Source organism: Canis aureus, chromosome 11, assembly GCF_053574225.1.
Source record: "Canis aureus isolate CA01 chromosome 11, VMU_Caureus_v.1.0, whole genome shotgun sequence".
NCBI lineage: Eukaryota > Metazoa > Chordata > Mammalia > Carnivora > Canidae > Canis > Canis aureus.
The window spans coordinates 46,143,526-46,160,267 of record NC_135621.1 but is presented as its reverse complement, the minus strand read 5'-3'; the positions used below and the strand labels follow the sequence as shown (position 1 = coordinate 46,160,267).

The 16,742-nt window shown below is 39.3% G+C and overlaps 1 protein-coding gene across 2 annotated transcripts in view; it reads left to right on the top strand.

Annotated features, from left to right (window-relative positions):
• Positions 1 to 344: 344 nt before the first annotated feature.
• The window catches only part of EIF5B (eukaryotic translation initiation factor 5B), a 95,548-nt gene continuing 79,150 nt past the window's right edge, over positions 345 to 16,742 (top strand). For both annotated transcript variants that reach the window (XM_077915047.1, XM_077915046.1), the window contains exon 1: positions 345 to 579. In XM_077915047.1, the coding sequence (XP_077771173.1) occupies positions 545 to 579 (35 nt within the window). In that variant the 5' untranslated portion in view covers positions 345 to 544. The remainder of the gene's footprint in view (positions 580 to 16,742) is intronic.

Below are 16,742 nucleotides of genomic sequence, written 5' to 3'. Positions count from 1 at the left end.
GATGTATGACCTAGAGTGCCTATCACCGGCTCATCGCGGTTCTTTAGTGACCCGCGTGCGGTTGAGAATACGAAGATAGAGAGGTGGAAGCAAAGCGCAAGGCTGACTTCGGAACAGAGCTCCAAACTCCAAGTCTGCGTTCCGCCGCTGAGCTGGAGCTAACGAGGGGGATTTTCAGCCTCATTGTCTCCGAGTTCTAGAACCAGGAGACGCAGCTGTTACCCGCGCGCGGCGGACGCTTGCGGAAAGGGGGCGCTCGGGTCCCGCCTGGCGGCGGGTCTGCCGGAGACGCTCTACCCGAAGCGCAGCTCTCGATGAGCCGCGCCCTGCGTCCCCACGCCGAGGCGGCGGGGCGATGCGCTTGCGCACTGAGCGCTCACACCATATGTGCCCTGTCCCAGTGCGCGGGGCTGTGGAGAGCCGGGTGCGAGAGGCGGCAGCGCGAGGGGAGCCGAGCCGCGGAGCGACCGAAGTCGGCTGGCGGACAGCGGGTCTGTGAGAGACCGAAGAGAGGGGCTGGGGCCGCGAGCGCCGCTGACACACGATGGGGAAGAAGCAGAAAAACAAGAGCGAAGACAGGTAGCCAGTGACTGGGTCCGCACGGCGGCGTCCGGCGCAGCTCAGGGGTTCGCGCGGGTTCCGCCGGCGCGGGGCGGCCCGGGGGCGAGGCTCGCGCCCGGCCCCGCGGGGCCCCGGGCCTGGGTCTCGCATGGGCGGCACGGGGCCGCGACCGCAGTTGCGGACGGGCGCGGAGGGCCTCGGCGGCGGCGGGTTCTTCAGTCGAGACTCGGTCCGGTCGCTGCTCCTCGTCCGGCCTGGAGGGAGGGATCTGGTACCTCAGGGGCGGGGCGGTGGTCTGGGGGGTCCCCTGCCCCGCGGGGAGGGGCTCCGGTGGCCTCGCTGGCCCAGGGACTGCCCGGCCAGCGTGGCCGCGGCCAGCCTCAGAGTTGTTTTTGCGGCGCTACTACTGGCGAGGGTCAGGAAGAGTTCTTTCCGTGCCTTTGTACCGGCGAATACTTGAGGAGAGGCGAGTTGGAGTGTGGCTGTACCTTCAGCCAGGTTGGTAAAGTCTGAGCCGCTCAGGTGAGTTGGGGTTACAGGGAGGTGTTTAACAGGTAACTCCCTCCTAACTTCCTATCATTTGGTTATAGTTCTCAGTTACTTAACGTCTAGTTGTCCAGACTCCATGCTTTTCGCTTTCCTTCTTCCGGCCTGTCTTTTGGTGATTTCTTTGCTCTTTAGCACCTCCCCCTAAGAAAGGAGGAGGAGACAAAACCAACCAACCGGGGTCTCTCCTTTCTAACCAGTTAAAAGGCTTTTTTTGTGGGGGGGGGGTGGATGGGGTGGGAGGGGGTGGAGGGAGTGTTAGGGCGTATGGAGAGTTACGTACCCCGAGACTTTTGCAACATTTCTGCGTGTCGCATTCGATTGAATTCTTTGACTCTTACTCAGAGTTTACTAGCTGGGGGGGCGGGGGGGGGCGGTGAACGTCTGTTATATTTCACCTTTTATACCACTGACCAAATTTAGTTCGGATACTAAGGGGAGAGTAAAGTTAAAAAAAAGAAAAAAACAACCCACCAAAAGCAACAACTTCTGGTAGTTCGTTTTGACTCAAAGTGGGTATCAGGTCTTGAGGTTAAAATAAGATTACTAATGATAAATTCCTGTATTGTTTGCTCACCTGGCACTCACCTAGCTGATGAGTAGAATTAAAAGACAGCAAGATGAATCTTGTATTTCAGCTACAGGTCTGTTGGAGGCGTTAATTGGCTTGCAGACTAGAACTTGTTAATCAGGTAAATGAGAGAAAATAAGCAGAATTCTGGGTGATTTAGTGGGACGAAAATTTCTCTTTTGACTGACGTTTTGACGCATAGGTTACATTTTTTTTCCTTTAACTGTGTACAAAAAATAGATTAATATAATGAAGCTTCGTATAGCAATTAGCCAGCTTCAGTCATAGTTCTCACATGATTATTCCTGTTCTATCTACTAGACATTTTTTTTAAAGATTTTTTATTTATTTATTCATAGAGACACACACACAGAGAGAGAGACAGAGACACAGGCAGAGGGAGAAGCAGGCTCCATGCAGGGAGCCCGATGTGGGACTCTATCCCTGGTCTCCAGGATCACACCCCAGGCTGCAGGCGGCGCTAAACCGCTGCGGCACGGGGGCTGCCCTGTACTAGATATTTTAAAGCCATCTCAATTTTCATGTGTTAATCCTTTAGGTGTATCTGAAAGATAAATACTTGAGGAAAGAAAGAACTGTAATGCTATCATTAAGCCCAAGGAATAGTAAGAAGGACTTCTTAAATATTATTGAGTATTCGCTCAGTTTAATTTCATTATTTAAAAAAAATTTTTTTTTGCGCTTCCATTTGTTTGGTTCAGAATTACAGAACTCCATTCTGTAGGTTAAAAAAATACATATCTGTGTTATTTCTTTATTTACATCTTTTACTTTCTAAGCTCTTTCATAATGGAAAAAAGCTGTTCAGAGGGTAGATACTTATTGTTTATTTTTAGGAAAAAGTGTTTCTTACTGATTAATAAAGTTTTTGATAAGTGATATAAAGTGCAGACGCTGGAGCCTGTTGTTGAATGATTGATTTGGTAGTGTAGAAATAATGCTGCTACTGATTTTCCTCCCTCAGACTAATCTGTGGTCTTATATTTTGGCTCATTTTTAAGGGAAAGTGGTGGCAATGTAATTGAAAAACTTATTTTCTCATATGCCAGTATCAAGTTTTGGTGGTTTTCAAATGCTAAATGGACTCCTTTGCTTGAATGCTTTTCAAATATCTAAGAAATCCCAGGTTTTGCAGAGGTCCTCCTTTGACTTGGAACTACTTGGCCTTTTTACTTTGGCATGCTTTGTAAGGTATTTTGGAGGGAAGGAGAACAGCGAAGATACGCGGCAGGGGTTGGACAGGGAAGTTCCACTACTTGTGAATTAGATTGCTTTGACCTTCTGTTTGTTTAAATACAGTTTTCTTCAAGGATATTTTGCATATTTGTAAAAGAAACAAAGACCTAGTTTGGGAAGAAAGTCTAGGAGAGAGCTCTATTTTAGGATTAATATTTTTGTTTGTGTAAAATAAGATACTTCTCTGGTTTTACTCTCTTGAATAAAGATCCCCACATTTCGTTTTTAAAGATTTATTTATTTATTCATGAGAGAGAGACAGAGAGAGGCAGAGACATAGGCAGAGGGAGAAGCAGGCTCTTCAAAGGAGCCGCATGCGGGTCTCGATCCTGGATCCCGGGATCATGACCTGAACCGAAGGCAGCCGACCAACCGCTGAGCCACGCAGGTGTCCCAAGATCCCCACTTTAAAGATTTTGCATTCATCCTACCACCCCTTCCCTTTCAAGCTGTGCTAAGTTGAGCATATTTCTGGATAGAAACTAGGTGAGAAATGAGCAGCTGCTTATTAGTTACCAAGATAGGGCATCGAGTCACTTTTCGGATTGGAAAGAACAAAAAATACTTTGTTTTAATCCTTAAATTTAATCCTTATTTTACCTTCTCAACCACTTGGAGTTCATTTAAAATTAGGCTTTATTTCATCTGAGTATCTAATTTTATTTGAGGAACATATGTTTTGTTATATCAGTGACTTTTGTTTAAAGACTGAATTCTCGGGATGCCTGGATGGCTCAGTGGTTGAGCCTCTGCCTTTGGCTCAGGGCGTGATCCTGGAGTCCCAAGATTGAGTCCCACATCGGGCTTCCTGCATGGAACCCGTTTCTCCCTCTGCCTATGTCTCTGCCTCTCTTTCTGTGTGTCTCGTGAATAAATAAAAAAAATTCTCAAATTTACTCCAGCTTGTGTAATCTGAGAATGAGATTTTATTATTTATTTATTTATTTATTTTTAAAGGTTTTATTTTTTCATGAGAGATACAGAGAAAGAGAGAGGCAGGGGATCCCTGGGTGGCGCAGCGGTTTGGCGCCTGCCTTTGGCCCAGGGCGCGATCTGGAGACCCGGGATCGAATCCCACATCGGGCTCCCGGTGTATGGAGCCTGCTTCTCCCTCTGCCTGTGTCTCTGCCTCTCTCTCTCTCTCTCTCTGTGTGACTGTCATAAATAAATAAAAAATTAAAAAAAAAAAAAAGAAACATAAACATTTAAAAAAAAAAAAAAAAAAGAGAGAGGCAGAGACACAAGCAGAGGGAGAAGCAGGCTCCATGCAGAGAGCCTGATGTGGGACTCGATCCTGCGACTCCAGGATCACGTCCTGGGCAGAAGGCAGGCACTAAACCGCTGAACCACCCAGGCATTCCCCACGAATGAGATTTTTTTATTTTTTATTTATTTTATTTTTTTATTTATGATAGAGAGAGAGAGAGAGAGAGGCAGAGACATAGGCAGAGGGAGAAGCAGGCTCCATGTACCGGGAGCCCGACATGGGATTCGATCCTGGGTCTCCAGGATCACGCCCTGGGCCAAAGGCAGGCGCCAAACCACTGCGCCACCCAGGGATCCCCACGAATGAGATTTTTAATAAGATATTCTGCAAGTTTTCTTGACCTCTCAGTAGACTGGAGAAACTCTTGGTGAAATAAGGGCTAAGATTCAATATCTATAGATCGTATAAAATATATGGCCAATATACGTTATGAGATCTTGTATGTTCTAGTGATGTTCTCTTTCTGTTTGCACAGTATGACTGACGTTCTCTTATCAGGATCTAGGTTAGTTTTTCACAGCCTCCAGTTCTTTATTCTGGTCCCTTTTTTGTTTGATCCCCTAAGTGTGGTAGTTATATTTTTCAGACTATAAGGAAGTTGGTATGTCACCTTTATAGGATTAATACTCCCCAAAAGGATACAGGAGGAAGATAATTATTTCATTTGTCTCACCATCAGATATGAAGGTGGGAATGTTACTCAGGAACTACAAGGCCTTGAAGTATTTCATAGAGTTCTAGGGTATGTTCAGCATCTGGTTATTTCTTGCTGTGGTTCTGTACACTAGCAGTGAACCAATATAGTGACTCCTCTATTTGTTTTAACTTAGTGTTCTTATCATTACTGGCAAATTAAATTCCCTGGTTTCTTGAGTGCTAGCTATCTATGAAACAGTTGTCTAACCTTTATTTTATTTTTATTTTTTAAAGATTTGTATTTATTTATTCATGAGAGAGACACAGAGAGAGGCAGAGACACAGGCAGAGGGAGAAGCAAGCTCCATTCAGAGAGTCCGACGCGGGACTCGATCCTGGGTCCCCAGGATCACGCCCTGGGCCAAAGGCAGCGGCGCTAAACCGCTGAGCCACCCAGGCTGCCCAGTTGCCTAACCTTTAGATGGTTGCCCTAATGGTAGACATTTATTCTAGTCAGATATGATTGGGGTACCAGGGTCCCTCCCCTGCGATTAAAAAAAAAAAAAAAAAAAAGACATGGTGCTCTACTTAAAGAACCTCCCCAGAAGGATCTCTGAGTATAGCTGGTAGTCAAGAGCTTTCCAGAGAGGGAGTCGGCCAAGTGGCAAACAGTCCAAATGGTCTAGCTCAACAAAGAAATTTATTTCTCATTTGTATATACCTGAATTAATAATAAAAAAAAATCCCTCTACATATCAGATCAAAAAAGAAAAAAAGATCTATAATCCAAGAGTTTTCTTGGCTTAACTTGTACTGATACTTTAGGAAATTGCTATGTGGAAGGAGAAGTCCTACTTTGCCATAAATGAATAAGAAAGCAGATGACAGGGAATCCCTGGGTGGCTCAGCGGTTTAGCGCCTGCCTTTGGCCCAGGGCGCGATCCTGGAGTCCCGGGATCGAGTCCCACGTCGGGCTCCTGGCATGGAGCCTGCTTCTCCCTCCTCCTGTGTCTCTGCCTCTCTCTCTCTCTCTATGTCTACCATAAATTAATTAAATAAATAAATAAATAAATAAATAAATAGCAGATGACAAACTTTCATTGTTAGCTTATAGTAACTTTAGCCTTCTTTAATGGTGATCTCTGGGGAACTGATGCAGCTGTTTTTGATGTTGCTTGCCCACTAATTGTGCTTTATTTATCTAAGTTTCTTCCATTCTTGGATTTGATCTCTAAGGTAAGCAAAACATTGTTTAACTGAAGAACTGAGTGTCAGTGGTTGGGTTAGAACAGCAGTTCTCAAACTTTTTGGTCCTTGTACCCCTCTAACCTCTTAAGTTACTAAGGACCTGAAAAGATTTTTGCTATGTAGGTAAGTTATATGGAATACTTACTATATTACAAGTTAAAAGGTCTTAGGATAGTTATACATTTATTATTTTTTAAAAATGTTTTATTTATTTATTCATGAGAGACACAGAAAGAGAGAGACAGAGACCTAGGCAGAGGGAGAAGCAGGCTCCATGCAGGAAGCCTGATGTGGGACTCGATCCTGGGACTCTGGGATCACGCCCTGAGCCAAAGGCAGAGGCTCAACTGCTGAGCCACCCAGGCGTCCCAAATAGTTATAAATTTAAAAATAAAATGAGGTGGCGCCTGGCTGGTTAAGTTGTTAGAGCGTGCAACTCTTGATCTTGGGGTTGTAAGTTCTGGCCCCACCTTGGGCAAAGAGTTTACTAAAAAAAAAAAAACAAAAACGTAATAGACACATTACATATTAACGTAAGTAGCATTGTTAAGTAATTGTTTTCAAAAAATAATGAGAAGACTGATATTGAACATTTTTGCAAACCACCTGTCTGGCTTAGTAGTAGAAGAGAGCTTGGTTATCATCTGCTCCTGCATTCAGTGTTGTAGCAATATTGCACATCATGTGACCTCTGGAAAACTCCACTGTACACTTGTGAAAAAATGAGAATGAAAAAGACTAATAGCCTCTTAGTATTATTTCGAAAATACTTTTGATCTCTTGAATTAGTTTAAACCCCCTGAACAGATCTTGGGGACTACTTTAAGGACAGCTGATTTGGGGATTCCTAAACTATATTTGGGGCTTTGTGAGACATTTTCCAAGCTTTTTGACCATCATTAATGTTTGTCTAACAGAAAATAAAAATGCTTAAGAATTACTCAAGGGCAACTTAAGACATCTGTAGTCAAGTTCATACTCTTGAAAGTTCACCCATTTATGATTTTTCTTTTTTAATGTAATAGGTGAATTTATCAAGTTCTATTAAAAATCTGTTGGGATTGGTTTTAATTGAGAGTCCCATTATGTTTTTAGAATATTTAGTACACTTGACATCTTTTTGGTATTAAATCATCTCATTCAAGAAATTGTCTAATTAATCACTTAAGTGCCAAGTGTTCTAGGTGCTCCAAATATAGTGGTAAACAAATTACTAGTAAGACATGCTTCTCTATTTGGTTAATTGTATACCAGTAAAAAAAATTTTTTTTTAAAAATATGAGTCTTTAGAGTATTTCTTGTTTGGCTTATTTCTAGATATCCTATGATTTGATGGCTGTTAATGTAGTAATTTTTTTATTCTTAATAAGAAAACTTTTAAGATGGTTATCTTGTGTTTGACCAGCCTACTGGCCGGCCAATTAATTAGAATTAATTCTAATTCTATTAGACTTAGCTTTGTAAAGGGTGAGGACTACATTGTGATTAGGTTATTAGTTTGTGATAATAGGTAAATAGTAAAGAAGGGGAGGAGTAGAGAGTTAAAGACAGTACAGCAGCTTTCAAATGTTTTAGTCACCCCCAAATGACTCCTTTTCTCACCCTTTCTAATTTATGCTCTGTGACAAATAAGAACTATTGAAAAGTTATAGTACAAAATACATGGGTATTTTGAACCTTATTAAACAGTATTAATCACAATAATGCAGCTTGTCCTAGCAATAACCACAGTATTTATGTAATTTTAATGAAAGTATTTAATGTAGAACCAATAACCATGTTATAACAAGTTTGAGAATCTGGGAGGAATGGAGAAATATAGAGATTTAAAAGCTATTATATATAGATTTAAGAGCTATATAATATATAGAAGAGGAAAGTGAAATTTAATATAATAATGTGCTAGAGGTTTATAACCTCAGCTATTAAGCCAAATCTGACTCCAGAACCTGTAGCTTTTTACTGTGGTGTGGTAGCTGATTTAAGAAATCTTGATATTCCGAAATATAGACTCTCCAAAGAAAAATTAATATCTGCGTAGGATCTTTACTGGTGAAACAACTATTAAAGATTAAGAACTCAAAAAGAAGGGCAAAGAGAAAAATGACAGCCATTGTCTGTAGGTCAATCAGTGCCAAAATCTCTTTAAAGAATTTCTTTCTCCTGTAACCAATTTAATTATGTAACTGCTTCTCTTGTTGTCTATATGTTTAAAGTGAAAGCAATGACAATTTAATGTTTTAGTTCTTCCCATTTCATATATGTTCTTTCAGAGGAATCCCTATTTTTCACTGGGTAGCAGTTATTTTTTGGAATAATGGATTTTCAGTCCTCCTTTTGGTGATAGAAACATACTTTTCTCCTGAGGTTTAAAATCTTGGTTTGGCTTTTCTATTTCTGAAGCTTTATTCAAACTGTAAACTTTATATAGTAGTCCTTAAAAATACAATTGAGTACTGTTTTAACTCAAATTTATATCATTAGGCTTCAGGTACTGAGCTTTGGTGAAGCTAATAGATATGACTGATGATAACTGTAGTTGGCATTTCTTCTGAGTCTAGAATCACATTCTAAGATTATATGAATAGACTGCATTTGATTTACCCATTCATCTGTTGATGGACATTGGGGTTCCACATTTGGGGCTATTATGAATCATACTGCTATAAAAATACCTATACAAGTTTTTGTGTGGACATATGTCTTCAGTTTGGGGGTTTATACCTAGGAGTGAAATTGTTGGGTGATAGGTAACTGTGTTTAACTTCTTCAGAAACTGCTAGGCAGTTAACTTTTTTCAGGAGCTGCCAAAGTTCCTGCTCGATTTTACATTCCAATCAACAGTGTATTAAAATTCCAATTTCTCTGCATCTTCATCAATACTTGTTATCAGCTGACTTTGTGATTTATAGCCATTCTAGTGGGTGTTAAGTGGTGTCTTACTGGGATTTTAGTTTGCATTCCATGATGACTTAAGATGTTGAGTATGTCCTCATGCACTTATTGGACACTGGTAAACTGGTTTGGAGAATTGTCTATTCAGATTCTTTGCCTGTTTTTAAATTATCTTCTTTATTCTTGAAGAATATGAGTTCATATATTTTAGATACAGATCCTTTATCAGATATGGTTTGCAAATATTTTATCCCATTCTGTGGAGTATTTTCTCCTTTAGGAGGTTGTCGTTCCCACCCCCCTTTTTAAAAAGATTTTAAGTAATATTTACACACAGTGTGGGGCTCAGACTCAACCCTGAGATCAAGAGTTGCATACTCTACTGATTCAATCAGCCAGGTGCCCCTGTCCTTTCACATTCTCTCTCTTTTTTTTTTTTTTTTTTTAAGATTTTATTTATTCATGAGAGAGAGAGAGGCAGAGATATAGACAGAGGGAGAAGCAGGCTCCATGCTGGAAGCCTGGGACCCTGGGATCACGCTCAGAGGCAGGCAGACGCTCAGCCGGTGAGCCACCCAGGCGTCCCTGTCCTTTCACATTCTTGATGGTGGTCTTTGTAGCACAAAGGTTAATTTTGATGAAGTCTGATTTATCTACTTTTTCTTTGGTTGCATGTGCTTTTTGTGTTAGAGCTAAGAAACTATCACCAAATCCTAAGTCATGCAGACTATGTTTTCTTTCTAGTAGCTTTATAGTTTTAGCTTTTATGTTTAGATGTTTGAGTATTCTAATTCCTTGTCGAAATCAACCATGTGTAGGGGTTTATTTCTGGACTCAATATTGTTCCATAGGTCTTTTGTCTTTATGGCAGTACCACACTGTCTTGATTGCTGTAGTTTTGTAGTAAGTTTACAAATTGGAAATTGTGATTTTTCTAACTTCTTTTTGAAATGGTTTTGGCTATTCTGTGTCCCTTACATTTCCATACAAACGTTAGGAATAACATTTCAACAAAATGTTGACTTCAGTTTCTGCAACAAAAAAGAAGGCATCTAGAATTTTGACTGGATTGATTGCATATCCTTAGTAGATTAATTTTGAGAGTATTGCCAATATTATGCCTTCTGATCCATGAACCAAGGATGTCTTTCCACCTATTTAGGTCTTCAGTTTCAGTGATTGATTTTTAGTTTTCAGAGTACAACATTTGCCGTTCTTTTAAAAAATTATTCCTAAGCATTTAGTTCATTTTTTACACTATTGCTAATGGAATTATTTTAAGTTCATTTTCAGATTGTTCATTACTAGTGCCTAACTTAAATACAATTAATTTTAGTATATTGATCTTCTATCCTCCAGTCATACTGAGCTCATTTATTAGCTCAAATGGTCTTGTGTGTGTGTGGATTCTATGCACGTGGTCATGTCATCTGCAAGTTCAAATAGTTTCTACTTTTTCTAGTCTAAGTGTCTTTTGCTTCTCTGTCTTGCTTAATGCTTTGGCTAGATTCTGCAGTACAATGTCGACTAGAAGTGGGGAGAGTAGACATCCTTGTCTTGTTTCTGATCTTAAGGGGGAAAAGCTTTCAGTATTTACTCATTAGGTATGATGTTAACTGTGTTTTGCATGGATGCCCTTTTCCAGGTTGAGGAATTTCCATTCTATTCCTAGCTCGTAGGATGTTTTTACCATGAAAAAGTGTTGGATTTTGTTAAATGCTGTTTCTTCATTTGAGATGATCATGTACTTTTCTCTCTCTCTCTCTCTCTCTCTTTTTTTTTTTAACATGTTCTACCCATTCTTCTGTCCTTTCCCCTCTGGCAATCGTCAGTTTGGTCTCCATATTTATAGATCTAATTCTGCTTTTTATTTATTCATGGTTATTTTTTTAGATTCCACATGGGTGAAATTATATGGTATTTGTCTTTGTAAATCTCACTTTTTTCACTTACCATAATACCTTCTCAGTCTATTCATGTCATAAATGGTAAGATCTCGTCCTTTTTTATGGCTGCATGATATTTCATTTTAAACACATACCACATTTTCCTAATTAATTTGTCTATCGATGGGACACTTGGATTACTTCCATATCTTGACTATTATAAAGTTGCAGTAAATATTGGGGTGCATATATCTTTTTGAATTCGTGTTTTCATTTAGCTTGAGTAAGTAGCTAGTGAAATTACTGGATCATGTCGTATTTCTATTTTTTTTAAAGATTTATTTATTCATGATAGACACAGAGAGAGAGAGAGGCAGACACATAAGCAGAGGGAGAAGCAGGCTCCTCGCAGGGAGTCCAATGTGGGACTCGATCCTGCATCCTGGGATCAGACCTGAACCGAAGGCAGGTGCCCAACCGCTGAGCCACCCAGGTGTCCCATCATATTTCTGTTTTTAAGTTTTTGAGGAACCTCCATACTGTTTTCCACAGTGGCTGCACCGATTTACTTTCCCACTAACAATGCACGAGGGTTCTTTTTTCCTCTACATCCTCACCAACACTTCATGTGTTTTTGATACTATCCATTTTGACAGTTGTAAGGTGATAACTCCTTGTGCTTTTGATTTGCATTTCCCTGATGATGAATGATGTTGAGCATTTTTTCCTATGTCTGTTTGCCATCTAGATGTCTTTGGAAAAAAGTCTATTCAGGTTCTCTGCCTATTTTTAATCATTATTTGGGGGTTTTTTTTGCGTTGGATTGTAGAAGTTCTGTATTCATTTTGAATATTAATTCCTTATTGGATATATCATTTGCAGATATTTTCTTCCATTCAATAGGTTTTCTTTAGGTTATGTTGATGGTTTCCTTCACTGCACAAAAGTTTATTTCAATATAGTCCAATATATTCTTGCCTTAGGAGACATCTAGAAAAATGTTGCTACAGCTGATGTCAGGGAAATTACTACCTGTGTTCTCTTCTAGGAATTTTATGGTTTCAGGTCTTACATTTAGGTCTTTAATCTGTTTTGAGTTTATTTTTGTGTGTGATGTTAGAAAGTGGTCCAGTTTTGTTCTTTACATGTCCAGGTTTCCCAGGACTATTGAATAGACTGTCTTTTCCCCATTTTATATCTTGCCTGCTTTGTCATAGATTAATTAATCATATAATTCAATTAATTTAGGGCTCTCTGTTCTGTATGCCTATTTTTGTGCCAGTATCGTACTGTTTTGATTACTACAGCTTTGTATGTCATGAAATCAGGGATTGTGAATACTATAGCTTTTTCCCCCCTTTCAAGCTTGCTTTGGCTAGTTGTAGTCTTTTGTGGTTCCATTTAAGTTTCAGTATTATTTGTTCTAGTTTTGTGAAAAATGTTGTTGGAAGAATCACCAGACTTCTTACAATGGCAACACCATTTTACATTTCCACCAGCAATGTAAAAGGGTTCTTATTTCTTCATACCTTTGCCAGTGCATTTGTCCCGCTCCCTTTTTTTAATAGCCATCCTAGTAATTGTGAAGCGGTATTGATTTGCATTTCCCTGGTTACTAATGATGAACATTTTTTTAATGTATTCACTAACAATTTGTATGTCTTGTTTGGACAAATTCTGTGTAAGTTGTTTACTCATTTTTAAGTTGTATTTTTAAGGTTGAGTTTTAAGAATTCTTTGTATATTCTGGATACTTGACCCTTATTAGATGTGGGGCTGGATCCCAGGACCCTGGGATCATGACCTGAGCCTAAAGCAGATGCTTAACTGACTGAGCCACCCAGGATCCCCTGAACAACTATTTTAGAGCATAAATTATGTCCTTTCTTAAGATACTAATTCAGAGTGTTAGCCTAAATTATCAATAGCATCTATATATAACTACAGGCATAATGCTAAATATAAACTTGTATTTCTTATGCAAATGTGAGACCTCAAATACTCGTATCAAATAGTAAGAACTATAAGTTTTTTTTTAAGTTTAAATTTGCAGCATTGACATGAAAGACGATTCCGTTATGTTGTTCTTTTTTTTAAGATTTTATTTATTTATTTGACAGAGCACAACCAGGGGGAGCAGCAGGCAGAGGGAGAGGGAGAAGCAGGCTCTCCACTGAGCAGAGCGTCTTATTTGGGGCTCTGATCCCAGGACGCTGGGATCATGGTCCTAGCTGATGGCAGATGTTTAACTTACTGAGACACCCAGGCGCCCTTGTGTTACTGCTTTAAATTAGTGCTTCGCAAACTTTAATGTGATTCACTTGTGGATCTCGTTAAAATGGATATTTTGATTCATTGAGTCTGGGGTGGGACCTGAGGTTTTGGATTTCTAATGAGATGATATTGTTGCTGCTTATCATGGAGTAATTTTTTGAGTAGCAGTATCTAAATTGACCATTTTATTGTGAATATACTGCCTCCTGTAATGGACTTCTTTTGAGTTCAGCAAGCACTCAATTTTTCTAATAACTTTTTCAATTCGAACTAATGATTTTAAGTTTTGTTTTATAACCTCTTTTGTTGGTAAAATGTTTACATATTAAGTTTGCTCCTGATCTCTTTCATCTTAAGTCAAGTGGAGGTTTGCAAACAGAAGCTTGGGTTGATATTCTGTGACAGTACAGTGTGATAAATTGGCATCTGTATGGTTTGTGGTATGTTTATCTTAAATCTTTAATAATCAAATTGAAATTAACAGATAAAACAAGAGAATTTTTAGACTTCTGAAATTATCCATAATCCTGCATCCCATTTCTCCCCTTGTACTCCCTCACTCACATTGAGAGTACTCCAGTTTGAAAAAAAAAAAATGCCTTAGAGTGATTTTTATAGTTAGACATGTTAGAATCTATACTATGAATGAACTTATTAGGTTATGTGTATTTGAGGGTCTGCAATATTATACTTGTGCTTGTTCTTGCACTGTCACTTTAACATAGGTATTTAGAAAGTGATGAATTAGGCTGAATTTTGTGGAAGGCAGTAAGATACATTCTGTTTGCATTGTACAATGAAAGTAGCAGTATGGTTTCCTATACCTTTTAAAGATGTCAGAACTTAGTTCATAAAAAAAATAGTAAGCTGGGAGGGCTTTTTTCCCCCTTCCTAAGGTATGTATAGGTAGCTCTGAATTAATGGGTTGTATAAGATAGAACTCCATTGAGGGAGTAGGAAGTGAGTACTTCTGGTAGTTACTGGTTATGCCAGTGATGGGAGCTAGTGAGGAGCAATGATTATTGAGGCTTTTCCTTCTTGTCTTATTTTCCTTCTTTGCACATGTAACTGTTGATGATCAAGGAATGCTGGGTAAGAAGAGATGGAGATTGGAGAAATACTAAAAGGCATATAGGCAGGTCTGTTTCTTTGCTTCCCTTATTACTAATATTAGTAGGATAGAGTTAGGAGTAAAGAATGGGATTTCTCATTATGCTTTTCCTCTTGTTTGTTACTGTTGGTAAGAGTTGGGGAGATGAGGGGCACCCAGGTGGTTTAGTCAGTTAAGTATGTCAGACCCTTGATTTCAGCTCAGGTCATGATTTTAGGGTCCTGGAGTCAAGCCTGAGTTGGGCTCTGCCCTCAGCCAAAGTCTGTTTCAGATTTTCTCTCTCTCCCTCTTTCCCCTCTGCTCCTCCACCCCAAACCTGCTCATGTGTATGCACACGCACTGTCTTTCTCTCAAATAAAATATATATATATATATATATTTAAGATTTTATTTATTTATGAGAGAGAGAGAGAGGCAGAGACACAGGCAAAGGGAGAAGCAGGCTCCATGCAAGGAGCCCGATGTGGGACTCGATCCTGGGACTCCGGGATCATTCCCTGAGCCGAAGGCAGACGCTCAACCACGGAGCCACCCAGGCATCCCAAAATCTTAATAAAAGTTAGGGGGATGAGTGGAAACCGAAGTAAAGTGAAAAGAGGTAGTAACAGGGTTATCCATGACTGTTCTTTCTCTCAGTGCTTTGAGATTATGGTTAATTTATATTTTTCATCATGGGTGAGTAGAGAGGAAGGAGTGTTGTGTTTTGGATTTTATCTCTTTCTGTAGAAGTGCTTTCCATTTTTTATAGGCCTTGGTATTGATTAGGAATAGGAAGAAATATATAGGTGCTCCATTTATTTTTACATCATAAGTCATTCTAAACTAAGTGGCTTAAAATAATAAAAATCATTATCTCTTGGTTCTGACTGGGCTCAGGTGCATCTCACTTGGGGTCTCTCATGTGATTGCAGATAAATGGTGGCTGTAAGGGAGTCATCTTAAAGACTACCTCATTTGGCACTTCACTTCCGGTGTATGATGATAGTAACTCTTGGTTGGGACTTCAGCTGGAACATCTTTGATCTCTCTGTGGTCTGGACATCTTCATTAATTTGTCAGTGAATATCTCAAAAGTCGTGAAGTAGATGCTGCCAGGGAAAGGTGTGGGTCCAGGAACTGTAACATCATTTATGCCATAGTCTATAGATCATTTACACAGCTCCATGTTAAAGTGAAGGTGACAGACCCCCATTTCTCAGTGTCAGAGACCTTTTGAGCCAGATTGTAAAAGATCCACAGGGGGTAGTGAGGCACTGGAGAAGGGGGTTGATAGGGGAAAGTCTTAGGAAGCTTGAAGACTTTTTATGGAATAGTTTGGCAAGAGTTGCATTTTCTATGTTCTTGTCTAACTTTATATTAGACTTTTTAGTGGAAAATGCCTGTCATTATTAAATTTGCCAAATTTGGAATTGAGAGGAGATTTGCACATAGGTTAATTTTCCTTTTACTTGTTTTCAGTGAACTTTTTTTTGGGTAAAGTTTTGTGTCTTCAAAAGGCTTTACTCTGTTGATCTGAAAATGAAGTATGTTTTTATCTATGATTTTTATTTAATTCTGAGAAGCCCAAAACAAAGTTGAGTATATGCCTGAATACAGTTAATAAAGAAATAGCCTGTTTTTAAAGATTTATTTTAGAGAGAGAAAATGAGTGAGCATGAGCAAGAAGGACAAGGGAGAGAGAATCTCAGGCAGACTGTGCTGAGTGCAGAGTCCAGTGCCCGGCTTGATCTCATAACTCTGAGATCATGACATGAGCCAAAACCAAGAGTCAGACACTTAACCGACTGAGCCACCCAGGAACCCCAAGAAATACCATGTTTGTAAAAGATTACTTCATAGTAAGATTATTTTAGTTATACATTATATCATGTTAATAGAAATTAAGGTTTTAGGAGATACAGGTTTATATTTATTTTTCATAACTTATAAAAATGGGATAAAAAATTTGGTTTTACATGCTTTTAACCATAAGTGTTTAAACTGATAAAAATGCACTCTGTAACTTCTCAGCTGTTTTTATAGTATTACTAGAAATTCAAATTAACACTTTTTTTTGAGGTGTAATTGACATAAAATTCACGAATTTTAAGGGTGCAGTTGATAAGTTTTGATAAATGTGTACAGTTCTGTATCCCTCACTGTAGTCATGATACAGGAATATTTCCATTAGCCCAAAAAGTTTCTTTATGATCCTTTGTAGGCGGTTCTTTTTCCCCTACAACTGGCTTTTGGCCAGAAGTCACTGGAGTTTTTTGCTTTTGTATTGTTGTTGTTGTTGTTGTTGTTGTTCTCCTCTTTTTTTTTGGGGGGGGGTTCACCATAGTTTTCCCTTTTCCAGAAATCCATAAAAGTGGAATCAGTATATAGCCTTTATTGGCTGGCAGAGTTTCACTTAATGTAATACTTCTGAGATTATCCATGTTGGTATATGTAACACTAATTCTTTTATTGTTAAGTAGTAGTGCAGTATGTGGATAGATGACAATTTGT